The 20,277-nt window shown below is 38.3% G+C and overlaps 5 protein-coding genes across 8 annotated transcripts; 4 read left to right on the top strand and 1 right to left on the bottom strand.

The window, feature by feature from the left end:
• The first annotated feature begins 1,044 nt into the window (after positions 1-1,044).
• LOC114525373 (adhesion G protein-coupled receptor L3-like) lies at positions 1,045-8,541 on the top strand. Of its 4 annotated transcripts, none has more exons than XM_028546693.1 (17): positions 1,045-1,224; positions 3,274-3,444; positions 4,190-4,403; positions 4,618-4,715; positions 4,916-5,173; positions 5,332-5,449; positions 5,554-5,660; positions 5,796-6,089; positions 6,196-6,405; positions 6,537-6,743; positions 6,839-7,018; positions 7,128-7,334; positions 7,413-7,572; positions 7,664-7,800; positions 7,926-8,180; positions 8,262-8,340; positions 8,422-8,541. In XM_028546693.1, exons 6-17 carry the CDS (start codon positions 5,332-5,334, stop codon positions 8,460-8,462), a joined length of 1,995 nt encoding a protein of 664 aa, XP_028402494.1. In that variant the 5' UTR covers positions 1,045-1,224; positions 3,274-3,444; positions 4,190-4,403; positions 4,618-4,715; positions 4,916-5,173; the 3' UTR covers positions 8,463-8,541. The 4 variants fall into 4 exon arrangements, with proteins under 4 accessions (XP_028402494.1, XP_028402496.1, XP_028402492.1 ...); XM_028546695.1 differs by lacking the exon at positions 1,045-1,224 and adding an exon at positions 1,575-1,677; XM_028546691.1 differs by lacking the exon at positions 1,045-1,224 and adding an exon at positions 1,575-1,790.
• Positions 8,542-8,637: 96 nt separating this feature from the next.
• Positions 8,638-10,189, top strand: LOC114525376 (ankyrin repeat domain-containing protein 66-like). The gene is made up of 2 exons (XM_028546698.1): positions 8,638-9,537; positions 9,700-10,189. Exons 1-2 carry the CDS (start codon positions 9,399-9,401, stop codon positions 9,948-9,950), a joined length of 390 nt encoding a protein of 129 aa, XP_028402499.1. The 5' UTR covers positions 8,638-9,398; the 3' UTR covers positions 9,951-10,189.
• A 36-nt stretch (positions 10,190-10,225) lies between these two features.
• LOC114525375 (protein trapped in endoderm-1-like) lies at positions 10,226-11,414 on the bottom strand. Its single transcript, XM_028546697.1, has one exon. It carries the CDS (start codon positions 11,192-11,194, stop codon positions 10,256-10,258), a length of 939 nt encoding a protein of 312 aa, XP_028402498.1. The 5' UTR covers positions 11,195-11,414; the 3' UTR covers positions 10,226-10,255.
• Positions 11,415-11,976: 562 nt separating this feature from the next.
• On the top strand, positions 11,977-15,469 carry LOC114525374. The gene is made up of 5 exons (XM_028546696.1): positions 11,977-12,723; positions 13,324-13,686; positions 14,018-14,383; positions 14,481-14,753; positions 14,839-15,469. The coding sequence occupies exons 1-5, from the start codon at positions 12,645-12,647 to the stop codon at positions 15,318-15,320; spliced, it is 1,563 nt and encodes a 520-aa protein (XP_028402497.1). The 5' UTR covers positions 11,977-12,644; the 3' UTR covers positions 15,321-15,469.
• Positions 15,470-17,500: 2,031 nt separating this feature from the next.
• On the top strand, positions 17,501-19,682 carry LOC114525507. Its single transcript, XM_028546884.1, has 4 exons — positions 17,501-17,837; positions 18,098-18,370; positions 18,479-18,736; positions 18,831-19,682. Exons 1-4 carry the CDS (start codon positions 17,582-17,584, stop codon positions 19,532-19,534), a joined length of 1,491 nt encoding a protein of 496 aa, XP_028402685.1. The 5' UTR covers positions 17,501-17,581; the 3' UTR covers positions 19,535-19,682.
• Positions 19,683-20,277: the final 595 nt, after the last annotated feature.

Below are 20,277 nucleotides of genomic sequence, written 5' to 3'. Positions count from 1 at the left end.
AGATTCAGCGATGCAGAGACTGGGGAGAGTATTCAGGGGTAATTAAGGTGGTTTTTAGTCGTTATAATTTTTTTTTCGAACCATATCCGGTCCATACATGTTTAATACCAGTATTTTTTTTGTATGTAAAAGAAAAATTTGGAAAGCACGCCAAAAAAAAAAAGTTGGAAAGAATGTAAAAACACGCAAAAGAGATCATCCAGCTCTATGCCACAATCTAACCGGTGATATTACAACCAGCTGCGATATACCAGCATAGATTACAACTACGAAAGGTGCAAGGACAGTTGCTATAGGAAGAACTCCCCCCCATAACTCACATCTTAACGGCCGTCTAAGGGGGAGATGCACTACGGCCCCCAGACCATGATGTATGTGCACCTAACCGTTACGTCTCAGTGAGAAACAGAGTGGGCTGTATGCCACACGCCTAGCGCGTCATAGACGAATCAGCTACAGTGGCAAGCCTTGAGAGCGAAGATAAATTTAACGTATTTAAGCTTTTCCTGGTCTCGGGAGGCGGTCTCTAACAAGTATATGCATAGAAAACGACTAATAATGCACACGCTTTGAAATGTCAAGATTTAAACGCCTGAACGTTTTTGAAGTGATTTTAGCGAGAAATTTGATATTCTTAGAAATTTTAGTCTTTTCCGGCGGACTCAACCATGGTCGAATACGTCATTTTCCGGCGAACTCGACCATGGTCGATTTACTGAAGAATGCAACTTTGGTCTGTCCGGAAGACATCACAAGTAGGTTAACCACTGACCACCGTCACGGTATCACCACCCACCATAAGCCACAGAGAAAAGGTGAAGAGTTGGCCCAATATTTATTGACGTTCAAACCACAGGACTACTTTTTACTATTTACTAAAGAGCTCGTATTTGTGTATTTTCAATTCAAAATAAGAAATAAAACCGACAAAATGGGCGGAAAACTTTTTATTATGTATCAGTGCCCCGGCCTGTTTTCTTCTTACGTCATATGACGTCACAGCGATCACCTCACCACGCTATGTTCAATTAGGCTCAATGAGTCTGGCTATGAATCGACAGAATCGTATATAAGTTATGAAAGTTTCGTGGGATACGTGGTATCAAAACATTTTTGTTACAATCGATTGCAATATTCCTTCATAAACTGTGAGATTGATGAAATTTATGTGGTATCAGAAGACGTATTTTTGACAGCGAACCAGAGCTATAATACATCGTACTGGTATGTATGCATGCCATGTAAACAAGATACTGCAATAATGCCTTTTCAAAATTGATCTCGCTTCAAATTGAATTACCTTCGCCAATAAATTACACATGTCTCTACAACTGACCAGTTTTGTATTTATAGCGATGTTAGATATATTTATCACCGTGATATATGTTTGAAAACAGCAATTCTAACCTAAATTCTCACTGTATGATCGAGATTCTTAAGACTGTAGCTGCACGGATTGCCCTAGGGGCATTAAATAAATTATAATGTAGAACTATTGTTAATAGAAATCTTTGTGAGTTATTATATCCGATACCACTACCTATTTGCCTGTCGGTTGGTACACTGCGCGCGCGGATGGTGCAACACGTTTGTTTATACTTCAAAGGCCATAAAGGTCGTATAACTCATATTTCTACAAGGACTCTCATCATCTCAGCCACAGCAAATATCGCAAAGGTTAGCGTGATTCTCTGCTGGACGCCATCTTATTCCTGGTTTGCTTACCAATGTATTTTATCAATGGCCTTACTTCTATTGACTATACGTTTTTTAATTATTTCTCTTGATGTGTAAGTCATCTATCACCTACGTAGCTAATATATGGTCAATATCAATGCCACTTTATATACATTACTTTGGTTTGTGGTGATCACACACAGATCCAACTGATCTGTCGCTTCGATTCACAAGTGGCATCGTATTCTTGATTATTGCATACTTTTGTATTGCGGTTATCGCAGCCAAATCGCAACTCAATACAAACTACAGTAGATATTATCTATATACGTTCCAAACTACCTCAAGGCTAAAACTAATTCTCTTGCTCACAGTCATTCAAATATTGTGTCCGTTGCGATATAAAATCTCATTTGTTTTGTTGACTTTTAAATTTACCAAGTTTGCAAATGTGCTTATAATATTTTTCATAAACAGCTATTGTGCTGCACAGCCTCCAGAGTAACGATGGATTCATGCCATAGCTCTAAATCTAGACCGATGAAATATCAAATATGCATGCAGGTTAATGGTGTTTAGTACACTGACTCTCAAAAGAAACAAAAAATTTTCACACGCTCAATATCGTATTCTTATATTATGTGTTTGAAGCAATAATATATATAGCTTTATATCATATCATAAAATCTCCTTATTATAACTAAGATATATGGCTCTGCGAGTCTGTGTACCCAGGTAGGATTATCGTGGTGAAAATATCATCAACACCCAGCTCGCGTGTTGTTGTCGTCATGTTATACACGGAACACTTTAATGTCAGTTGTCGCGGTGAAGTCAATGTAAATATTTGTCATTTCTTTGACGTGTTTGTCTAACTGAAGAAAAGTTTTTACATAATTCATGCATTACAATTCGCAAAGATGTGAGGAATTGATAAAGCAGAAATATCGGTTATCTCTTTCATTATACGAATAGTTTGTCCAAATTTCTCAAAAAAGCAAATTAGGTATTGGGAAAAAAAAGATTATTCATGCAGTTGTTTCGAAATACTGAAATTAATATAGGAAACCATTTATGAGATAATGAATGCTTTCAAGACAAAATTTTTGCTAATTGCTATGGCATCCAGATAAGATCACAGGGAATCGGTCAACCTGCTCCGGTAATTGTCATTGAAATCCACCGCGGTTGTGAATAACTGAATTCGTATATAATATGTGAAAATAGTTGTATGAAAGAGGATAATTGAAGACCGTCATTGATTAGCAAAACAACGCGATGAGACTGAAGACAAGGACGAGATTTATGATTTTTCGAATTCTTGACGAGTCTCGTGAAGTTTTCAAAAAGAGCAAAACATCTTTTCCTACTACATATAAACATGTAGAATATAGATCTTCTAATTAATCAGCTATACCGCTTTTATGATGTTTAAATGACCAGAAATAATTGCGTCTCTCGCCGGGAAGAAAGATTGGACTAGTGATAAATAAATTTATATTTGGAGGAAATAATTGTTCTTGACCACCTGTAAGTGAAAGGTATTAAAAAGAAAATTAAACATAAAGCTCTGAATTTATTTATACAATTATTTAGACATAAACAACATTTCATTGACGATGAGACGAATCAGGCTGAGTTTTATCGTTTTGGTTGGTTTTCTGCTGCTCATTGAGTGCAAAATGAAACCAAAGGGGAAGAAAAGGAGAGAACAAGAAACTAGATTGCTGTCTCGTTTGAACGAGTTTGTATCTCAAGATGGACCAGGTACATATATGCGGGTGTAAAAGTAATATGGTTTGCGCTTGTGTCACAGTAACAATACGATAGGAATCTGGCTTGCAGTTATGTCAAATATCTTACAGTCCAGACTGATTATCTCGTATAACCCGATTGCATTCCATCCGACTGGATCCATCTGACTAAAAAAAAGAAATTCTTCCTTTTCCTGTCCCTGTTTGGGTTGTTTTAGTGATACTTCATCACCTGACAATTCCCTTGGCTAGTTGACTATCAGTCCTGAGGAAAATATATCCTTAAGGCAAGGATTGTTAAAACTTTGAGTAGAGAGATTAAAAGGACTTTTTCCGGGTCGATGTAGAGAATATGCGGTCATGTAAATAAAGTTTTGTTTGGTCGCCACGTCGTGAAAGGTTGACTTCATGTACCTGTTCCTTGTTTACCATTTCGCCACGTAAAATATAAATGAAAGGTTAATGTGTGCAGAGGGAGATCAGGATTTAATGAAAATACATCTGAAGTGGTCTCGTCCGGAATCATTAGCATAATGAATTATGGCATTTGTCCAGTAATTTTTCTACTGCTTTCTGCTTGGCATTAAATGACGGCCATCCTACAGTACGATAAGCAATAACCTAAAACGAAATAATTTTTTTAAAAAACATCGCTCGCGGAGTATCGTTGTGCAAGAGACATTATCGTACATTACATGCAATTGTTTCGATTTTCAATTGTTTAAATACATTGCATCTTTACCTCTCTCCCATTTTAGTGAAAGTTAAAGTGATTGCAAATAGTTATGGTAAACACTTGCATCTACAATGCATCGCCAACATCACAAATTCAGTGCGTTTCTTGTGGAATTTTGACAACGTTACACTTCATGAAAACGAGAGAGTTCTCATTCAAAGTGAAGACCGAAGTTCTGACCTTAAAATACGAAAAGCTGGAAAATCGGATTCTGGTATTTACGGATGTACTGCAACGTATGTGTTATCTCTGACATTTACATAAGCTCTACTATTGACGTAGTTTCCTAGCGTGAAAATTACAAAACCGACCATAAACAATCGTTCTTTCTAAGCATGATCATCATTTGCAACGGCCTTAATTAAAGTTTCTTGTTTGACGGTTTGTTTACCACATGTAGTGAAGATTTTTTATCTTTCATTACCTTACTGTGCTTCTCTTCTATCGTAGCCTGTCCAACGGTACAAAATGGGCGCCAAGTTTTGCTGTGCAGGTGACCCCTCCACTAAAGATTAAGATCAAGCCCAAAGATGCCCGAGTTACGACAGGTGAACAAGCTTCATTTCAATTCTTCTTTGAACACCCGCAGAAAACGCCATTGAAAAAATACACTAGCGAAAAATACGACGTTTACTTGCTCATATACGCCTGAACGCTTTGGCGTCATCATTGCATATCTTCACAAAACTTTCCTGTGTTTATCATGTCAGTTACTAGGGCTATTAATGAAAACTGCAATGTTTTACAGAAACCGGGATTTATGAATGGTTTTGCGAAAACAGCGAAGGCCGCTTGGTGAATGCAACATATTCTTGGTTTCGTAAGTTGCTCCCAGAAGCACCGTGGAAAAAAATTGACAACAACAAAGCAATATTTAGGTGGAAGATCCCAGAGAGATTGCACGCAGAGAAAGATAGCTATGATGTTTATGACATGTACTGTCAAATCACATACAAAGGAGTGACTGTTCGTGGTCCCATAGGGCGAATTCGGGTTACAAAACCAGGTATGTACATGCTATATTTATATAGGTTATGTGCACACGGTAACGTTTTCGTGCATGTTCGCACTCATTTTCACGCGAGAACGGTTATATTCGCATTCGTTTTCACTGCGAGAACGGTTTCAAACACCGTTGTTTTCAAACACAACTTTTGATTGCAGATGTCAGCGGAGACTCTGGGATCTTGTCCGGCTGAAACGTCTGAAGGAATACAATGGGAAGAAACTCTCTTTGGATTGGTGGATTCTAAGTCATGTTTAGTAGGTGACGAAAACTCAGGTGGGTGCAAGTTTCAGTTCCGTTGTCTAAATCGTTCAGAAGTCTTTCTAAAAGTTTCTGAAAACAGTGAAAGAAACGATTAAAGCTTTCGTCTTTCAATACAGGTGTGGCTAAACGGGTTTGTGAAGCTTTTCCAGGTCAACCACCAAGATGGCGTGCACCCAACTTGAAAGACTGCAGCAGTCCTGCGTTTTCTTCACTGGAAGATCAGGTAAGAATCAACGCAATTCTTACTTCGCTTGCTTCTTAGAATCATCGTGTATACATCACAGTCACAATACCGATAATACTCTCCCGGGTAAGGCGACTAAGCTGTTTTCATTTGTTTTTCCATTGTCGTGCATAGCTGGATGCCTTAGATGAAGGTTTTAAAGTAAACTTGGACATTAAACAAGCGTTAGATCAGTTGAGATCCTTGACGAGTCCAAAGAAACCGCCACGACCTGGCATGAAAGGCTCGGCGAGATTGTTTGGGAAAGATCTTTTGGCAACTGTGGGCATCTTACAACGAACGAAAAGCTTCTTTCAAAAAGAAAAAGGAAATAAGACACTGGCGACAGAAACCCTTTCATCCTACACAGAAACTGCTAGCAATGTTTTAGACCTGGAGAATCAAGAAACTTGGTTGGAGATTGAAGAGGTCAGGACGATGTCCGTGGTCTTTATTTTGAACTGGGATATAAATTAGCAATATAATAGAATCAGCTTGGTTATACTGATTCACCCCCTTCTCAAATTCTGCACAGAACAATCCAGAGACGCCTGCCAATCTTGTGACCTCTCTGGATAATTTTGGTTTTGATTTGGAAGAAGATTTTGCCGGAGATGGTGATATCATTCAGAACCGTGTGGAGAGGAATCTAGCTTTTCAAATGCGTCGTTTTCGAAGGAAAAGAGACTTCGTCTTTGAACAGAATAAGAGTCGTATTTTTCTGCCGCAGGCTGTGTTCAACCAGGTATCTTATTAAGACTCAGCTCTACCAAGTTTAATATTTCATGCTTGATGGAGCAGGTTTAAAAAATCCTCCCTCAGATCATTCATTTTTAAGTAATAAATCGACCCATTAATTGTCAAAATTGATTTCAGACAACCAGCGAAGCAGTCACAGTGGTCAGTGTGGTCTACAATACACTTGCATCCATTCTGGGTGATGTGAACACCACGTCTGGAAGTTTAAGCAGCAGCCATCTCAAACTTCTCTCAAACTCGAGGATAATATCGAGCACTGTGAAGCCTTTAGGTGTTTCGAAATTTAAACAACCTGTGAGAATTGTTTTGGAGAATAATGGCACGGTAGGTTGTATAGAAGAAGCTATCCTTTGAGTACTTGAATGGATGGGTGTTCTCGCTAGAGAGAATTAGAGTCTACTCATGTTTATTTCATTTAGTCCAACGACGAACGTTATCAAAGAAAATGTGTGTTTTGGCAACCTGAAAAGGCCAACAGCCGATGGGGTGACGAAGGTTGCCGACTGGTTAGGAACGAGACCACGAAAGAGGTAACAACATGTGAATGCGATCATTTGACGCTGTTTGCTGTGATGGTGGAAAGTGGTAAAGGAGAGATGGTAAGACTCGCATGAACATATCTCAGCGACATGAGATTTAATGGCTTGAGCTATATATTTATATGTATTAAATGGTTTTCTTTTTTGCTATTCTCATACATTTTCCCAGGACGCTGAAGAACAAGCGAAACTTGAAATCATATCAACAGTCGGATCTGCCATCTCGCTGGCAGCTATTATTTTGACAATGATTGTGTATGTTTATTACTGGAAGGCTTTGTGGTCGCCACGATTCGTAAACTTCATGAACCTTTGCGCTGCGATTGCATTACTGGATATATTTTCTGTTTTGAGAGGACCTTTCAAGGACGATGAGGTGGGTATATGATATGAAAATCGTGCGAAAACACAGGATTGCATTGAAATGATCATAAACACCTTGTTGTTCGTATAGGTTCCTTGTACTGCCATTGGAATTCTTCTTCATTTTTTTGTCCTTGCACTATTTATGTGGATGTTGTGTGAGGGAGTTTTACTTTGTCTTCTCTTGACGAATATGTTTAAGAAGAATTATGGACGAAGATGGTATCTTCTGGTTCATCTAGTTGGATGGGGTATATATTCTTCTCGATCATATTACCAAACAGCATACAGATTCTGTCCACTGCTCTCCAGTTCTGATTGATAATGTTTATTCTTTTGCAGGTTTACCAGCCTTGATTGTGATTACATCAGTTGGTATTCGGGGTGCTTCGTTTTATGGTCTCGATGGACACTGTTGGTTGAGCCGGTCGAGAGGTTTTATCTGGGCAGCTATAGCGCCGATGATCGTGGTCTTATTGGTAAGTATATATGAACTACTTACACCTACTCTTTCGCTTAATACAACTTTACATAGCCTCATTTATCCTCTTGTCTATGCATGGTATATCTTCTCTTGATGCAACCCCTTCCCGTCATTTTCTAGGCAAGTTACGTTGTATATTTCTTGATGCTACATCGTGTCCTCACCTCTCACAAAGTTCAACAGGAAGACACTTTGGGAAAAGTTAAAGCAACCGCACGAGCTTCAATCATCATTATGCCTGTACTCGGCTTCACGTGGACCTTTGCAATTCTCGACTTTTTCTTTGATGAACTGGCTTTCAAATACTTGTTTGCAATCTTCAATTCTCTTCAAGGACTTTTCATATTCATTTTCCACTGTGTCATGAACAAACAGGTAAATATCTCCTGTTTGGTTGCTCCGGGAGAGTCAAACCCTGTACATATCTGCATTCAACTATTTTATATATTTCTGCAGGTACATCAAGCAATGTTCAAGAAGAGTAGACCGCCTGAACGTAAAGGGATCTTAGATAGAGTAAAAACTCAAGAATTGCGTGAGTATTAGCAGTCAGCTTGCGGCATTTATTTACAAAAATTCTGCCCTAGGTGAAACGTGTATTCTATACTACCTTTAGGTATGACGGGATCCCAAGATAGCCTTGAAACCATTAAATAAAACGATTATATTTGTGTTTCTGAATGAAACTGAAAGATTTCGCGAAGAGTTAACGTGAAAAGTCATGGATTTCTAGCTGTGGAAGGTCGAGCAGCGAAGAAAATCTGTCATACATCTTATAATATACAGAGGTGGTTGTTCAGTAAGGTTTGACAGTTAAAAGTATGTTATACTGAACTAACTGAACATAAACTAAGCGGCGATGTGTCGCTACAGTACTTCACAATATCATATAACGTGAACGGGTATTCTCCTATAGCGGACATGCGTAGACATATTTTAGTGCGGAAATATTTTCATATATAGAGTATATTATCTGTAAATTATCTCGTCTGAAACGAGTTCAAAATTATGTAAAAGGCGGTCCCGAAATATGGAAAGAAGATGCAAAGGAATTTTGCGCAAAAACACGATTAAAAGAAATGTTTCTGGAAGAGAGATATTTCGATAAAATTAGTCCGTTTTTTTAAGTCCGCTATCTTTTAAATTATTCAATTTCCCAGGTAACGGCAGGTGGTCGGTTCCTTTCATAACAATCCTTATCAATGCGAATAATTTCTTGCATGTAAACTTAAATTCCCTCCTTGTATCTCGTGGTTTCCCTTGGTTTCTCAAATAACGTGAAGTTTTGGACGATTATCTTTTGTTTTGAAATTACTGGAGGCTGTTTTGTGTCCAATTTAAGGTAAGTTTCGCATCATGTTGAAACGCCAGACAATTAACTTGAGTAAAATGGTTTGTGTGCATAGCGTAATTTTCAGTTTCCCATTTTATTGACTGCAATTGACGAACTATATTATAATACATATACGGCTCTTACATTACTCTACTCAATCATTTTTTCTATTCTTTTATCTGTAGTTGTTATAATATCCAGTGATAAAGCGGCCAAGTCATATTAAACGCATTTCTACTGAATTAATTAGGTTTTGACGCATGACGGAGCTTCACGAAGCTGCAGCGAACAATGACATGAAGACACTCCAGTGTGTCTTAGTGGGATCAGACATTGATATCGACGCTGAGGATTGGGACTGGGGCAAGCGTACAGCTTTGCATATTGCTGCCTCCAACGGTGAGTAGAGCCCGCAGTCCTTAAACTGGCTTTTCCACTTCACATTCCCTATAATCTGGTTCCCTATATTCACCTACACTGTAGCGATCAAGGGTAAAAACTTGCCTAATCTAATCTGTACACTTCATCACAGTGATAACTTCTGTGTTAACTCGCTCTCAGGCTTTGCAACGGTTACGAAACTTCTGCTGGATTCTGGGGCAGATCCCAGGATGCGTATGACTGGAGGTTGGACCCCAGCACATTGTGCAGCCGAAGGCGGACATCTTGAAGTACTGAGGATATTGATCGAGCACAAATGCCCTATGCATTTAACTGATGATTCAGGGGACACTCCAGCTGATGTTGCTGCTGTCTATGGTCACAAGATGGCGACAGCCTTATTAAAGGCGGCGGTAGCAGTTATGGCTTGAAGCACGGCTCATAATATCACATTGAACTGTATTCAAATACCGCGGTTATGGCGCAAATTACAATCAATCAACCCACAATCTTCTGCAGGCCAGTCACAAGAAGCTGAATAGACGACCATCTGCCGTTTTAACGACCCAGCAATGATTGTCATATAATTGACTTTGCTATAATATTGTTTAGTAAACATGATGTGACACTTAAATACAGAGACGTTATTAAAATTTGTAAAAAATTATGACTACTTCAATCACAATATGATGTTATTATAGGAACATTTATTTACAGGTCTAAAGCGTGTTTGTTTCTAAGTTGCTATGACTGCAGTTTTGTTAGCTTTCAGCCGAAAACTGATTGGGAAAGTTTTATAAAATGCAATTTTAAATCTTGCCGTTTGCAAAGCGTAAACATAAGGATTCGCGCAACAGTTTAAAAAAAGAAATGAATATAACCAGCAACGAGCTGTTGCCTGCACAATTCTCTGTTGATTTTCTACCAAATTTGAGTATACTAAAACGTAAATTGATAAAGGCAAATAGGTTGCATAGTATAACACAACTAAAAGAGTTATTTTCAAAATTGTTTTAACAAATAATCTTCCTTGGTAGTTGCTAAACGAAACTCCGATACTTCTTCTTTGCCTCGCAATTTGCCTCGCTTGTTTTAAGGTGCTGTATAAGATGAAGCTATAAAGTATTGCTAGTACGCTACAAAAGAGAACGTTGTACGGAATAAATATTGTTTTGATCAAAAGTTTGCGTGATTCTTGCGTCAAATCTGGGCTAACGTAGTCGACGATTGCTAAGATAACAGCTACGAAAAGCGTCAACGATACCATCACAAACGTAACTCTCTTTGATATCAATGTCCAGTGACGTAAAGGTAATAGAACTGCAACAAAGCGATCGCAAGCAATAGACATAACTGCATTCCCTCCGTAATAAACAACTAAGGAGTTCAACGCTTCGTAGATTCTTTGTATTCCAATGCTAATTTTCCCCTGCCAGAGGACATAAATATGCAGTGGTACGAACGTCGTCAGCGCCAGGAAATCCGCAAACGCCAAATTTAGTATAAGTCGATCTTCTGAGCGTTTCGTCAGTTCTCGTGATTTCAGTATTATAAAGATTACAATAAAGTTGGCCACTGACCCAAGAATTACTTGAAGACATGTTAATACCATTAAGAATACTGACGCACTCTCATTGATAGCCAAGTCTGTGTACATTGAGATATTTCCGGACATTTTACTTGAACAACCAAACTTTTACTTCTCTTTAGTTCAGTCACAAAATGAGTGACAGCTGCAATATAGATTCACAAGTTAGCTCACTGCCGCTTCATCATCCAAGTGACATATGTCCATACCGCAGTATATTAAAATGTTTTACAAACTAGCAATGTAAATACGACTGATATTAATACGATCAAGTTATTTATTGGTTGTTAGACTGTTTAATTTCAAAGAAGAGTGGAATATTCTGCTACTAAAATCAATGACAGTTGTAGCTGGTAAATAAAATCTCTCAAAGTATCGTCCTCGCTGTCGATGTTGGCATTGTCAACCGGCTGCGGTGTTTCCAAGGATCCTTTTTATCAATCTCGTGACTGTGTCGTACAGAAAGAGATATTAATAACACCGCTCTTGGTATTGACCACGACAGGCCTATATTCGCTCATATAACAAACAGAACAATGCCATTGCAATACCGTCGACAAAAGTGAAAACAAAAACGTCCGAATATGGAATATGGCTCTTAAATGATTGGCCATCAATTGGTCGTCTGGTGAAAATTTAGCTGAGAAAAAAGAACTACGTCACATTTGATCAAGTAAGCTTGTTTCCTGTTTTTCAGCCAACATCCAATACAAGCCTCGCCCAAAAAGGTTTGGTCGGATGAAATTATCGCTGATTTCTCTTTATAGGATGGTAATCAATTACTTATCGTGGTTAAGGGCGAAGTTTGAAATCAGACTAGTCTACGCCGGTTTATACTGGTTATATTTATATACTTGATATTGGATCAAGTATGCCTTGGCACAGAATGCAATCCTCCTATTCAACATTTATTCTTGCTTAAGCTTTTTTGTCTTTGCTTTGCCACTTAGTGAGCACCTCACTCTTGGATTTAGGCCATATTGCTGAGAATTTCCAGGGGGAGATTGCTTCCTGAGAGGGATCTCCTAAGTCGATAACGATTAGCGCTATAACACATGCACAAACAATGGAAATGACTCTCATATAAAATCATCATTATACGGTTGCTGTCATTCCCGAAAAACAACTATATAACACACCCTTCAAAAGACACGCGTTATTTGAACAACTTTGACTAAAATGTAATACAATTGCAAGGAAAAGATCTTTGACTACACGAGCCGCGATCTCGTGCTTTCAATATTACACCAATAAAGCAAAACAGCATCTTACATGTCCTAATTATATTCATAATTGTTTTGCAGACCTTAAGAAACGAAGGCTCTCGTGTTTCAAAAGCAAACGGAAACGGTGACGTTTTTTATTGTACTTACACAATGGAACAAAATACGTAAATGCTAAACAGCGAGAAGATATGAACATTTTGTTCATTTGCCCTTGTGTGAGTAGGAGTGAAGTCTGTGAACATCACAACCCAGAGTATCACTGGTCTTCGTAATTCGTATAAATTTACTGTTCGAAGAAGTTCATTAAAGTAATGGCGTTAGATTCTTCGCTTGGTGATGCTTTCCTGTTTATCTGCATTGCTTTATGTTTGACAGCTGTAAGAAGTTCAGGTAATGTGTTTGTTTCATGTTAAGTTAAGTAATTCTCAGAAGTGCTGATTATTTAACGATTTTTTTACGATTACGTTCGATCAAGAGCTATATTGAAGGCTTTTTAAAGCAAGTACGAAACGTTCTTTTTTAAACGTTTTGCCTTCTGGCAATAACATTATTTTGCAAGATGAGGCTTTTGGCACTCTCCATACTACAATATAATGTTTGATTAAAGCTGTTTCACGGATTGCATACCTCAGTATTCATCATGTGATTTATGGCTATCTACAAAGAGAGAAATAATGTGTGAACGTGATTACTTTAAAAGAAGTTAGTTTTACACGAGTACAGGCGTGGAATAAATGATACGGAATTGACGGGCACAAAAGAATAGGGAAATTGTTTTAGTTTAAAGTAATTTCTCTTAGAGGTGGTATACAAGTATTGGCTCTCACATGTTTTTCTTCCAAGTGGTTTCCGAGTGGAATTCTATAAGAATAGAAGGCGTTGGCGTCCCACTTTTGTGGCTTTCGCATCTAAAGGGCGGCCACTTCTAATCAGCCTTCTATCCAAACAAGTTTGTTTTTGTAAGGCTCAATATATTTGCACCATTTTCAGATGATTGGATCTCCGTCAGAAAGGTAACGCCCGACCCAGACTTCGTAAGAGTAGGACAAAGCTTGAAAATCAGACTTGATATTGACGGCCTGGATTTGTATCGAGGGAACACAACTGGATACTGGGCCTTTTCTCCAGACTTTACGGAACGTAGCTATGTTCGCGAGCTGCAGATGGTACGACAACTTGGTTCAAGCAGTGAAGTTTATTTCTCCTACGATACTGCAAGAGTTTCACGAGAAAGATATATTGATTTAGTTGTGAAGAATATGACCCTAGCTGATTCCGGTGTTTATCGTTGCAAGTTCCGGAGACCACCTCGTCCTTGGAGCATTAGAGTGGAATTTCGCGTCATAGTTGAAGGTGAAATCACTTGTTGATATAAATCGCATAATTTGTCAGGAATTAGATTAATAATTTGTCAGAATTTGTTTGTTTTCTCTACCAGAAGAAATCTTCTAAGCTATTTAGCACCTCCTTACATTGTTCCGCCCGCTATTGCCGCCAATATTGTAATCTTATTTCATTTTGCTGATGAGGAATTCATCAGCATTTTTATACATGCACGGAAACGTTTCTCTTTGCGTGTAGTGAAACTTTCAAGCTATTTAACGTAATTTAATGAAAATCAAAATTATTTTTTGCACCTTGTATTTTCCTAACGTTGTGTTGCTCGTATTGAATTTCCACGTAGAGGAGGAGATGAACTTATACGATGCTGTACCACAGATAGTCCACGTTACAAGAGGCCAAAATTTGAAGCTTCGTCCAAGTTTACCAGAGGTATTTGTCAGTTCTTCTGGCGAAAACTACGAAAAATTTTGGGACTTTTCTTCTGTGTTGAGATCGAGGAAAGAAGAAAACGCCGATGTTAGAATTATCAGTTGGACAGAAAGTTCCATAAAAGACGTAGATAACAAGATATCACTCGAAGAAAATGGAACGACTTTAGTCTTGAGAAATACTACTTTGAATGAGAGTGGCGTTTATCATTTTCGCATGATGAAACCGAAGTCAACCACTACAGCTATTCATGTTGACTTTAACGTTGATGTTGAAGGTAAATCTGGAGTTTCATTTGTTCCATTGTGTTTCAATGCATTACGTTGTACTTCGATTTTTCATTGTATTTACCAGATAAACTTTCTATTTGACAGAAAAACCAGTTGCAAGCATAACTTGCCCAAGTATCGTGCGATTGTTGGAAGAGCAAAGCTTTTTCTGTTTGTGCAAAGACATTTCCCAATCAGAAGTCACAGCTCAAGCGATGTGGCTACGCAATGGCCAAACGCTGAAAAACTCGAGACCTTTTCACGAGGAAGAGTTATATCTTGAAAATGTCACTCGTAACGATGAGGGATTTTATATCTGCCGTGTTCGTACCGAAACAGCGATAGTTGAAATCTCCCTGGAAGTTCTTATCCTGCCAGGTAAGATATTCTTGCTTTTGCAGAATGGTTCAGTTCGATACCTCATTTTGAAAAGATATAGTTACTGGGGTTTTTTTCTAACCAGTGAAAGAAGAAATGAAAGTTGAGAAACCAACAGTAAAGCGCCGTCCTACATGGTTGTACCTGGCTGGATCACTTGGCGTTGGTGTTCTCCTTGGCATAGTTTTGGTTTTGGTCATTAAGCATGTTCGTGGTAAATGTCGTAAATCCAAAGGTGTTTATGAAGACGTTCGTTTTAACAGCAGCGGTCTCGAATTGGATGTAACAGCGCAGTATCAAGACATGAATAGAAATATGTCGTTGCATGAAGTGGCCGACTCTGCTTCTCCGTATGAAGTTGCTGATCTTCCCGAAACGTATACGACTTATGTTAATGTCAACCAAGCCAGCTCACCAGGCCAGGAAATCGTTCCGGAACTGTGTTTACAAGAAGATGAAACGAGCTTAGTTCCTGGTTACACAGACTTGGATAATCGATTCAGAGTTGACTCGCATCCATATCAGGACCTGCAACAATATTGCCTTCCAGAAAATGTCGAGGTGTAAATAGTTTTTCCCGAAGATTTCCTTTAATTTTTTGCTGCCATTTTTACATATGGACCGTCTCCTGCTTGTCTGGGCAATTTCAGAACCACAAGATGGGAGCAACAACTGTAACTGAAGCTTGTAAATAATGAAAATATTGTGTATTGTTAGCGATCAATAAATATGTCGTAATAGGAAAAGTCTTCCTGCGTTAACTCTGCACGATATTAAAACTACTTCTACCGACATTTTTCCCTCGGGGCTAGACAAAAATATTTCACATTCATTTGAAAAAGTGTAAAAATCCCAAGAATTCCTTATCCTCGTTGGTATTTTCTAAACTCTCAAAGCTTTGCATTGACTTTTTTATGTTAGGGACCCGATATCTGTGATGAATATAATTTTCTTCATATATAGGCTACTGCTGCAATTTTTGTGGCCGCGACGCCAAAATTTTACTTGGGAACCCAGCATATCAGCAGTACAGTAAGGCTGTTTGGCTTTATCGGTCAGTCACTCTGTATTAGGCATTGACCGTGGATATGGGGTTGATTGTGAATATCAAGTGTGGATGGAACACTCTTTCAGATCCTCATGAGTCATGACAACTCAAAACAGTGAGTACTAGAAGAGTAGAAGCTTCATCGATGCATATACTAGGAGAAAACAAAGTGTTTTAAAACTTTGATGATTAATTTTTCCCAATGACTTCAATTCGTTTTTCCATAATTTTGTACTGAGTCCAAAGTTTAAAGGTGAGTTCATTTGTTCCTTAATATTGAACTTTTGTTGGAAATAATTTGTATATATTATTCGGGCTCGTTTCATCTTCGTGGGAGATGAGAAACTCAAAGTTTCGTAATGGAAAAATTTGTATTCGGGTACACTAGTTATTTGAAGGCGTCTTTTCATTTAGTTTATCATGTTAAAGCAAGTCGAATGACGAATTATTTAAATACTGCTTTTTATTGCAGGCTATACCCATGTAATATTGTTAACTCATTCTTCAAGAAAGCTTGCTTGTTGCGTTTGCGAAAATGTCTACGTTTACAAAATTATGAAAGAGGATTACCTCCTACGTTTTCCTGGTATTTCTAACAATTCCTAGACGAAGGGATTCTTGTACAAAACGTCAAAGATCTGCAAAATATGCTTATTTTTTCAGGCGGTTCTGTTCACACCGACCTCTAAGCAATATTGATCTCAATGCGCAAACTGACTTGTAATTAAGTAGCGTGAAATTTGTATGCGAAATGAATCGAACCAACTCAACCAAATCACTCGTTTGGAAGACTATATTCATTTATTTCGTCACCACTCCTTAATTATTATTTATCAAACTTTGCTTTACCATTTGGAAGACTCGTTTCACTCGTTTAAATAATTCGTATTCCTGAAGACAAGTTGTGGTTATGTATTACGATACGTTACGATATTATGGTCATTGTTTTTTATTGATCGTGTTGCTATGCACGTCAAGATGCGACCATGTAGCTGCACAGTCAGCCTCATATCTCAATGTATTTGATCATATTGTGCTTTTGTTGTTTGATGATTGAAATTTATGTACCTGAATAATGTCTTGCAATGATAACTAAGTAATTGGAGTAATTTTCATGCATTTATATAAACGTTTGGAAACGTCTTGTTTAAGTACTATTCAAGAAGAATCAGAAATCTTTTTGGTATGGCTTTCTCCATTTCCAGACGAAGGCCCTTCAGTCGAAACATCGAGAAGGCTCTTGTATATATATCTCAGGCAGTTGCCAAACCATTATGATGAGAAAATTTTCCAGAAAATTCCTAGTTCATGTTACTGATAGTGTCGATGAAAGTTTACTCACAACTTCAGGCTTCAAACACAATATTCATTAGTTTACAGTTGATTTAAAATATATTAATTAGTTAAACAAAGGTTTTAGGTCTGACTGCATACTTACTATATTTTGCTATTCTGTTTTTAACACAGTCCAACAAACGTACAAATGTGGTTCAACCTTCCCAGAAATGTGTTATTCATCTTATTTTCTTTGAAACTGTTCTCAGGTTAGCGAGTGCAATGAATCTGTTGTTATCGGTTTTTAGAGTTTTTGGGTTTGGTATATAAACTTTTAAAGGACTTAAAGGTTAAAATCCTCGCATAAAGTGATTTTGCTTGCTTGCAATATTTAGAACTCAGCAATGGAAAGTTCTCTGTTCAAAGATCTTCTTCAAATCGCATCGTCATAATACAGGGGCAAACATTGCAACTGAACATCTCCTTGAAAGGAACAGATGATACTATGCCAATGCTGGTGTTTCTTGATTGGAACTTTCGCGCTGACAAATCGAATTTTGAGAAGCGACTACTTTCTGTCACATGGGATCGAGGCCACGTTGTGTCTGAAGAGTTTTACGATGACCGAGCATCGATACTGGACAGCGCAAGTTTGGTACTTGTTGATACAACTTCGTCAGATAGTGGGATCTATTGGTGCAATGTGTTTTCTCTACCATCGCAACATTATCCTGTGTTGCACTTTAATGTTACAGTTCAAGGTACATATATGCGTTGGTAAACCAACTTAGTCATGAAAGAATGCTTCACAATGCCGTTCATTGTGTGTTCTACTGTCAGAAAACATTGATCAACAGTTTGTTTAGCTTGGTATGGGTTATACCGGATCTAGCAAAAACGGTATAAAGCCTTATGGTGCATAGATCATGGTAAAATCATATTAGATCAGGATTCGATCCTGTGAATTATTCCACGATTTTCGTGGAAACACAGTAACCTAAATCATCTTGTGATATTTCAGGAAATCCAACGGCAGAAATGAGATGCCCCGAAAGAGTAAATGTCCCACAAGGGATGAATTTTTCATGCTGGTGTTTTGCGCACAGTCGTTATTTTACTCCAAAATCCTTCTGGCAAATGGACGGAGCTCCTCCGTTTCTGGATGGAAGGAGGAGAGACGGAGGTGTTGAACTGTTTCTTCAAGATGTTCAAAATCACATGACTGGAACGTACATATGCAGAGCACAGCTTCACTCCATGATAGTTGAAAAGAAATTGACATTATCAGTTCTCTGTAAGTTCTCACATCTCATACAATGATAGCAAAACAAATTACTGTATGAAGCAACTGTACGATACATGGATGTTGTTCTGTTTTTAACTACAAGTATCCATCATTTAGATGCTCCAAAGATCCGTTCATTCAACGGAAAGCTTCTCGAAGATAAGTCAATGAAGATGACCTGCCTTGCGGACGGTCTGCCTAAACCAACTTATGTTATCAAACTTTCAAATGGTTTGTCCTACACTGCCGATATTTCTGGAGTGATTGTTATAAAGGATTACAAAGTTATAGTTAATACAACTTATGTTTGCATTGCGAAGAACAGTCAGGGTGAAGATCAGTGGCGGTTGAATGGAATTCTAACTATTTCCAAAGGTGGGTTTCTTTCTTTTCTCTTATTATTATTATTTCTGTTGGTGTCGGCTTTCAACCTAATCGTGGCTATCGATTTGTATTTCTCTCGTTACAGATGGGACGGCCGGAAATCAAAAATCCTTCCTTCAACAGTATGTGTGGTATATTGTCGGTGGTGCCGCATTAATTGGGATATTATTGGGGTTTTTGCTGTTGAGAATATATCAGTCATCTGACTGCAGGAAATCTGAAGAAGAAGCGGAGCAAAACGACCAAAATTCCCCGGTGTATATTGATCCTGCCACTCTGCCTATTTCCCAAGGCCGAAAGATGGACCCCCTGAATTATATTGATGTGCATGTATTACCAAGCATCCCGCAGGGGGGAGCGAATGACAATATGGCGGTCTATGTTGATCCAGATACCGTTGTTTCCTCGAGAGAGAGGCTGGGGGAAACGAGAGCGGGTGAGAACCAGAATCTTAGGGAAACACAGGCAAGGAAGCCCCCGGAAGATGATGATCGGGTGTATCAGTCACCAGATGAGTCACTGACAGACGATGGTGGGGAGGAATCCGAAGAAAATCAGGCGGAAGAAGAAGTTCAGGCAAACTCCGAAACCGAGACAACAACAAAGAAAAAATGCCCGCCGCGCGTTCTTACAAAGCCTCGCGCAAACACAGAACCAATGCTAGGATACCAAGATCTTGATAGCTCAGATGAGATTGAAGAAAACTTCTATCATAGTTTAAGATCAGCGAATAGCGGTCATGCGAAATCTCATTATTATGTTAATGAGCGAGTCAAGGTGAAGGATTAAATATCGTTTTCGGAGAATTATAACTAACCACTGATTAAAATGTACATCAACAAACTCAATCACTTCAAGAGCTGTAGTTTCTGTTTATTCAGCGAGTTCTATACTCTAAGTTTCGCACTTTACATATTCCGTTTCGTCATGATTTCAACTGAAGCATTTAATAAAGTGTTTATTTTGGTGAACAATTATCTGAATATGGTTGCCAATTAATTCACCTTGTGATGTAGGAATGGCGCCAAACGCCTCCGCAGGAATCTTTTGACGTCAGGAACTAAACGTGCAGTGCCAAAAGCGTTATCAAGATTGAAGCCACACACACGCTTGTATCAATCCTGTTTAGTCTTCTTTTATTTATTCGTCTTAAAACTAAGAACTATTGGTTTAGTAAATCATTATACGTAATCAAGTATCATTGCGCAGTTAATATAAGCAATATTCCGCTGAAAAATGCGACATCATGCTGTCATTCTTGCGTCGATTTCAGTCATTTAACAACGACTTGCGATGGCAGAATGAGAATATTATCAACTTTGCTGTTTCCTCAAATGTGTCAGATTCATCCCTTTCATTTTCGTGGTCTCTTTTAGTAACATTCGTTCCTCTTGTTTATTTCTCGCCTCGTCAACTGACCTCCTAGCAACAGCTGGATTGTTGCTCATTTTGATTGTTTCTTACCAAGATAAATTTCATAATCATTGTGAAATTGAACACATGCATGACCAACGATCAAGGTGACGTTAAAT

Source organism: Dendronephthya gigantea, unplaced genomic scaffold (assembly GCF_004324835.1).
Source record: "Dendronephthya gigantea isolate DGI-Jeju-01 unplaced genomic scaffold, DenGig_1.0 000034F, whole genome shotgun sequence".
Lineage (NCBI taxonomy): Eukaryota > Metazoa > Cnidaria > Anthozoa > Malacalcyonacea > Nephtheidae > Dendronephthya > Dendronephthya gigantea.
Note: the sequence above shows the minus strand (reverse complement) of the source record. Positions and strands in the feature narration are given on the sequence as shown.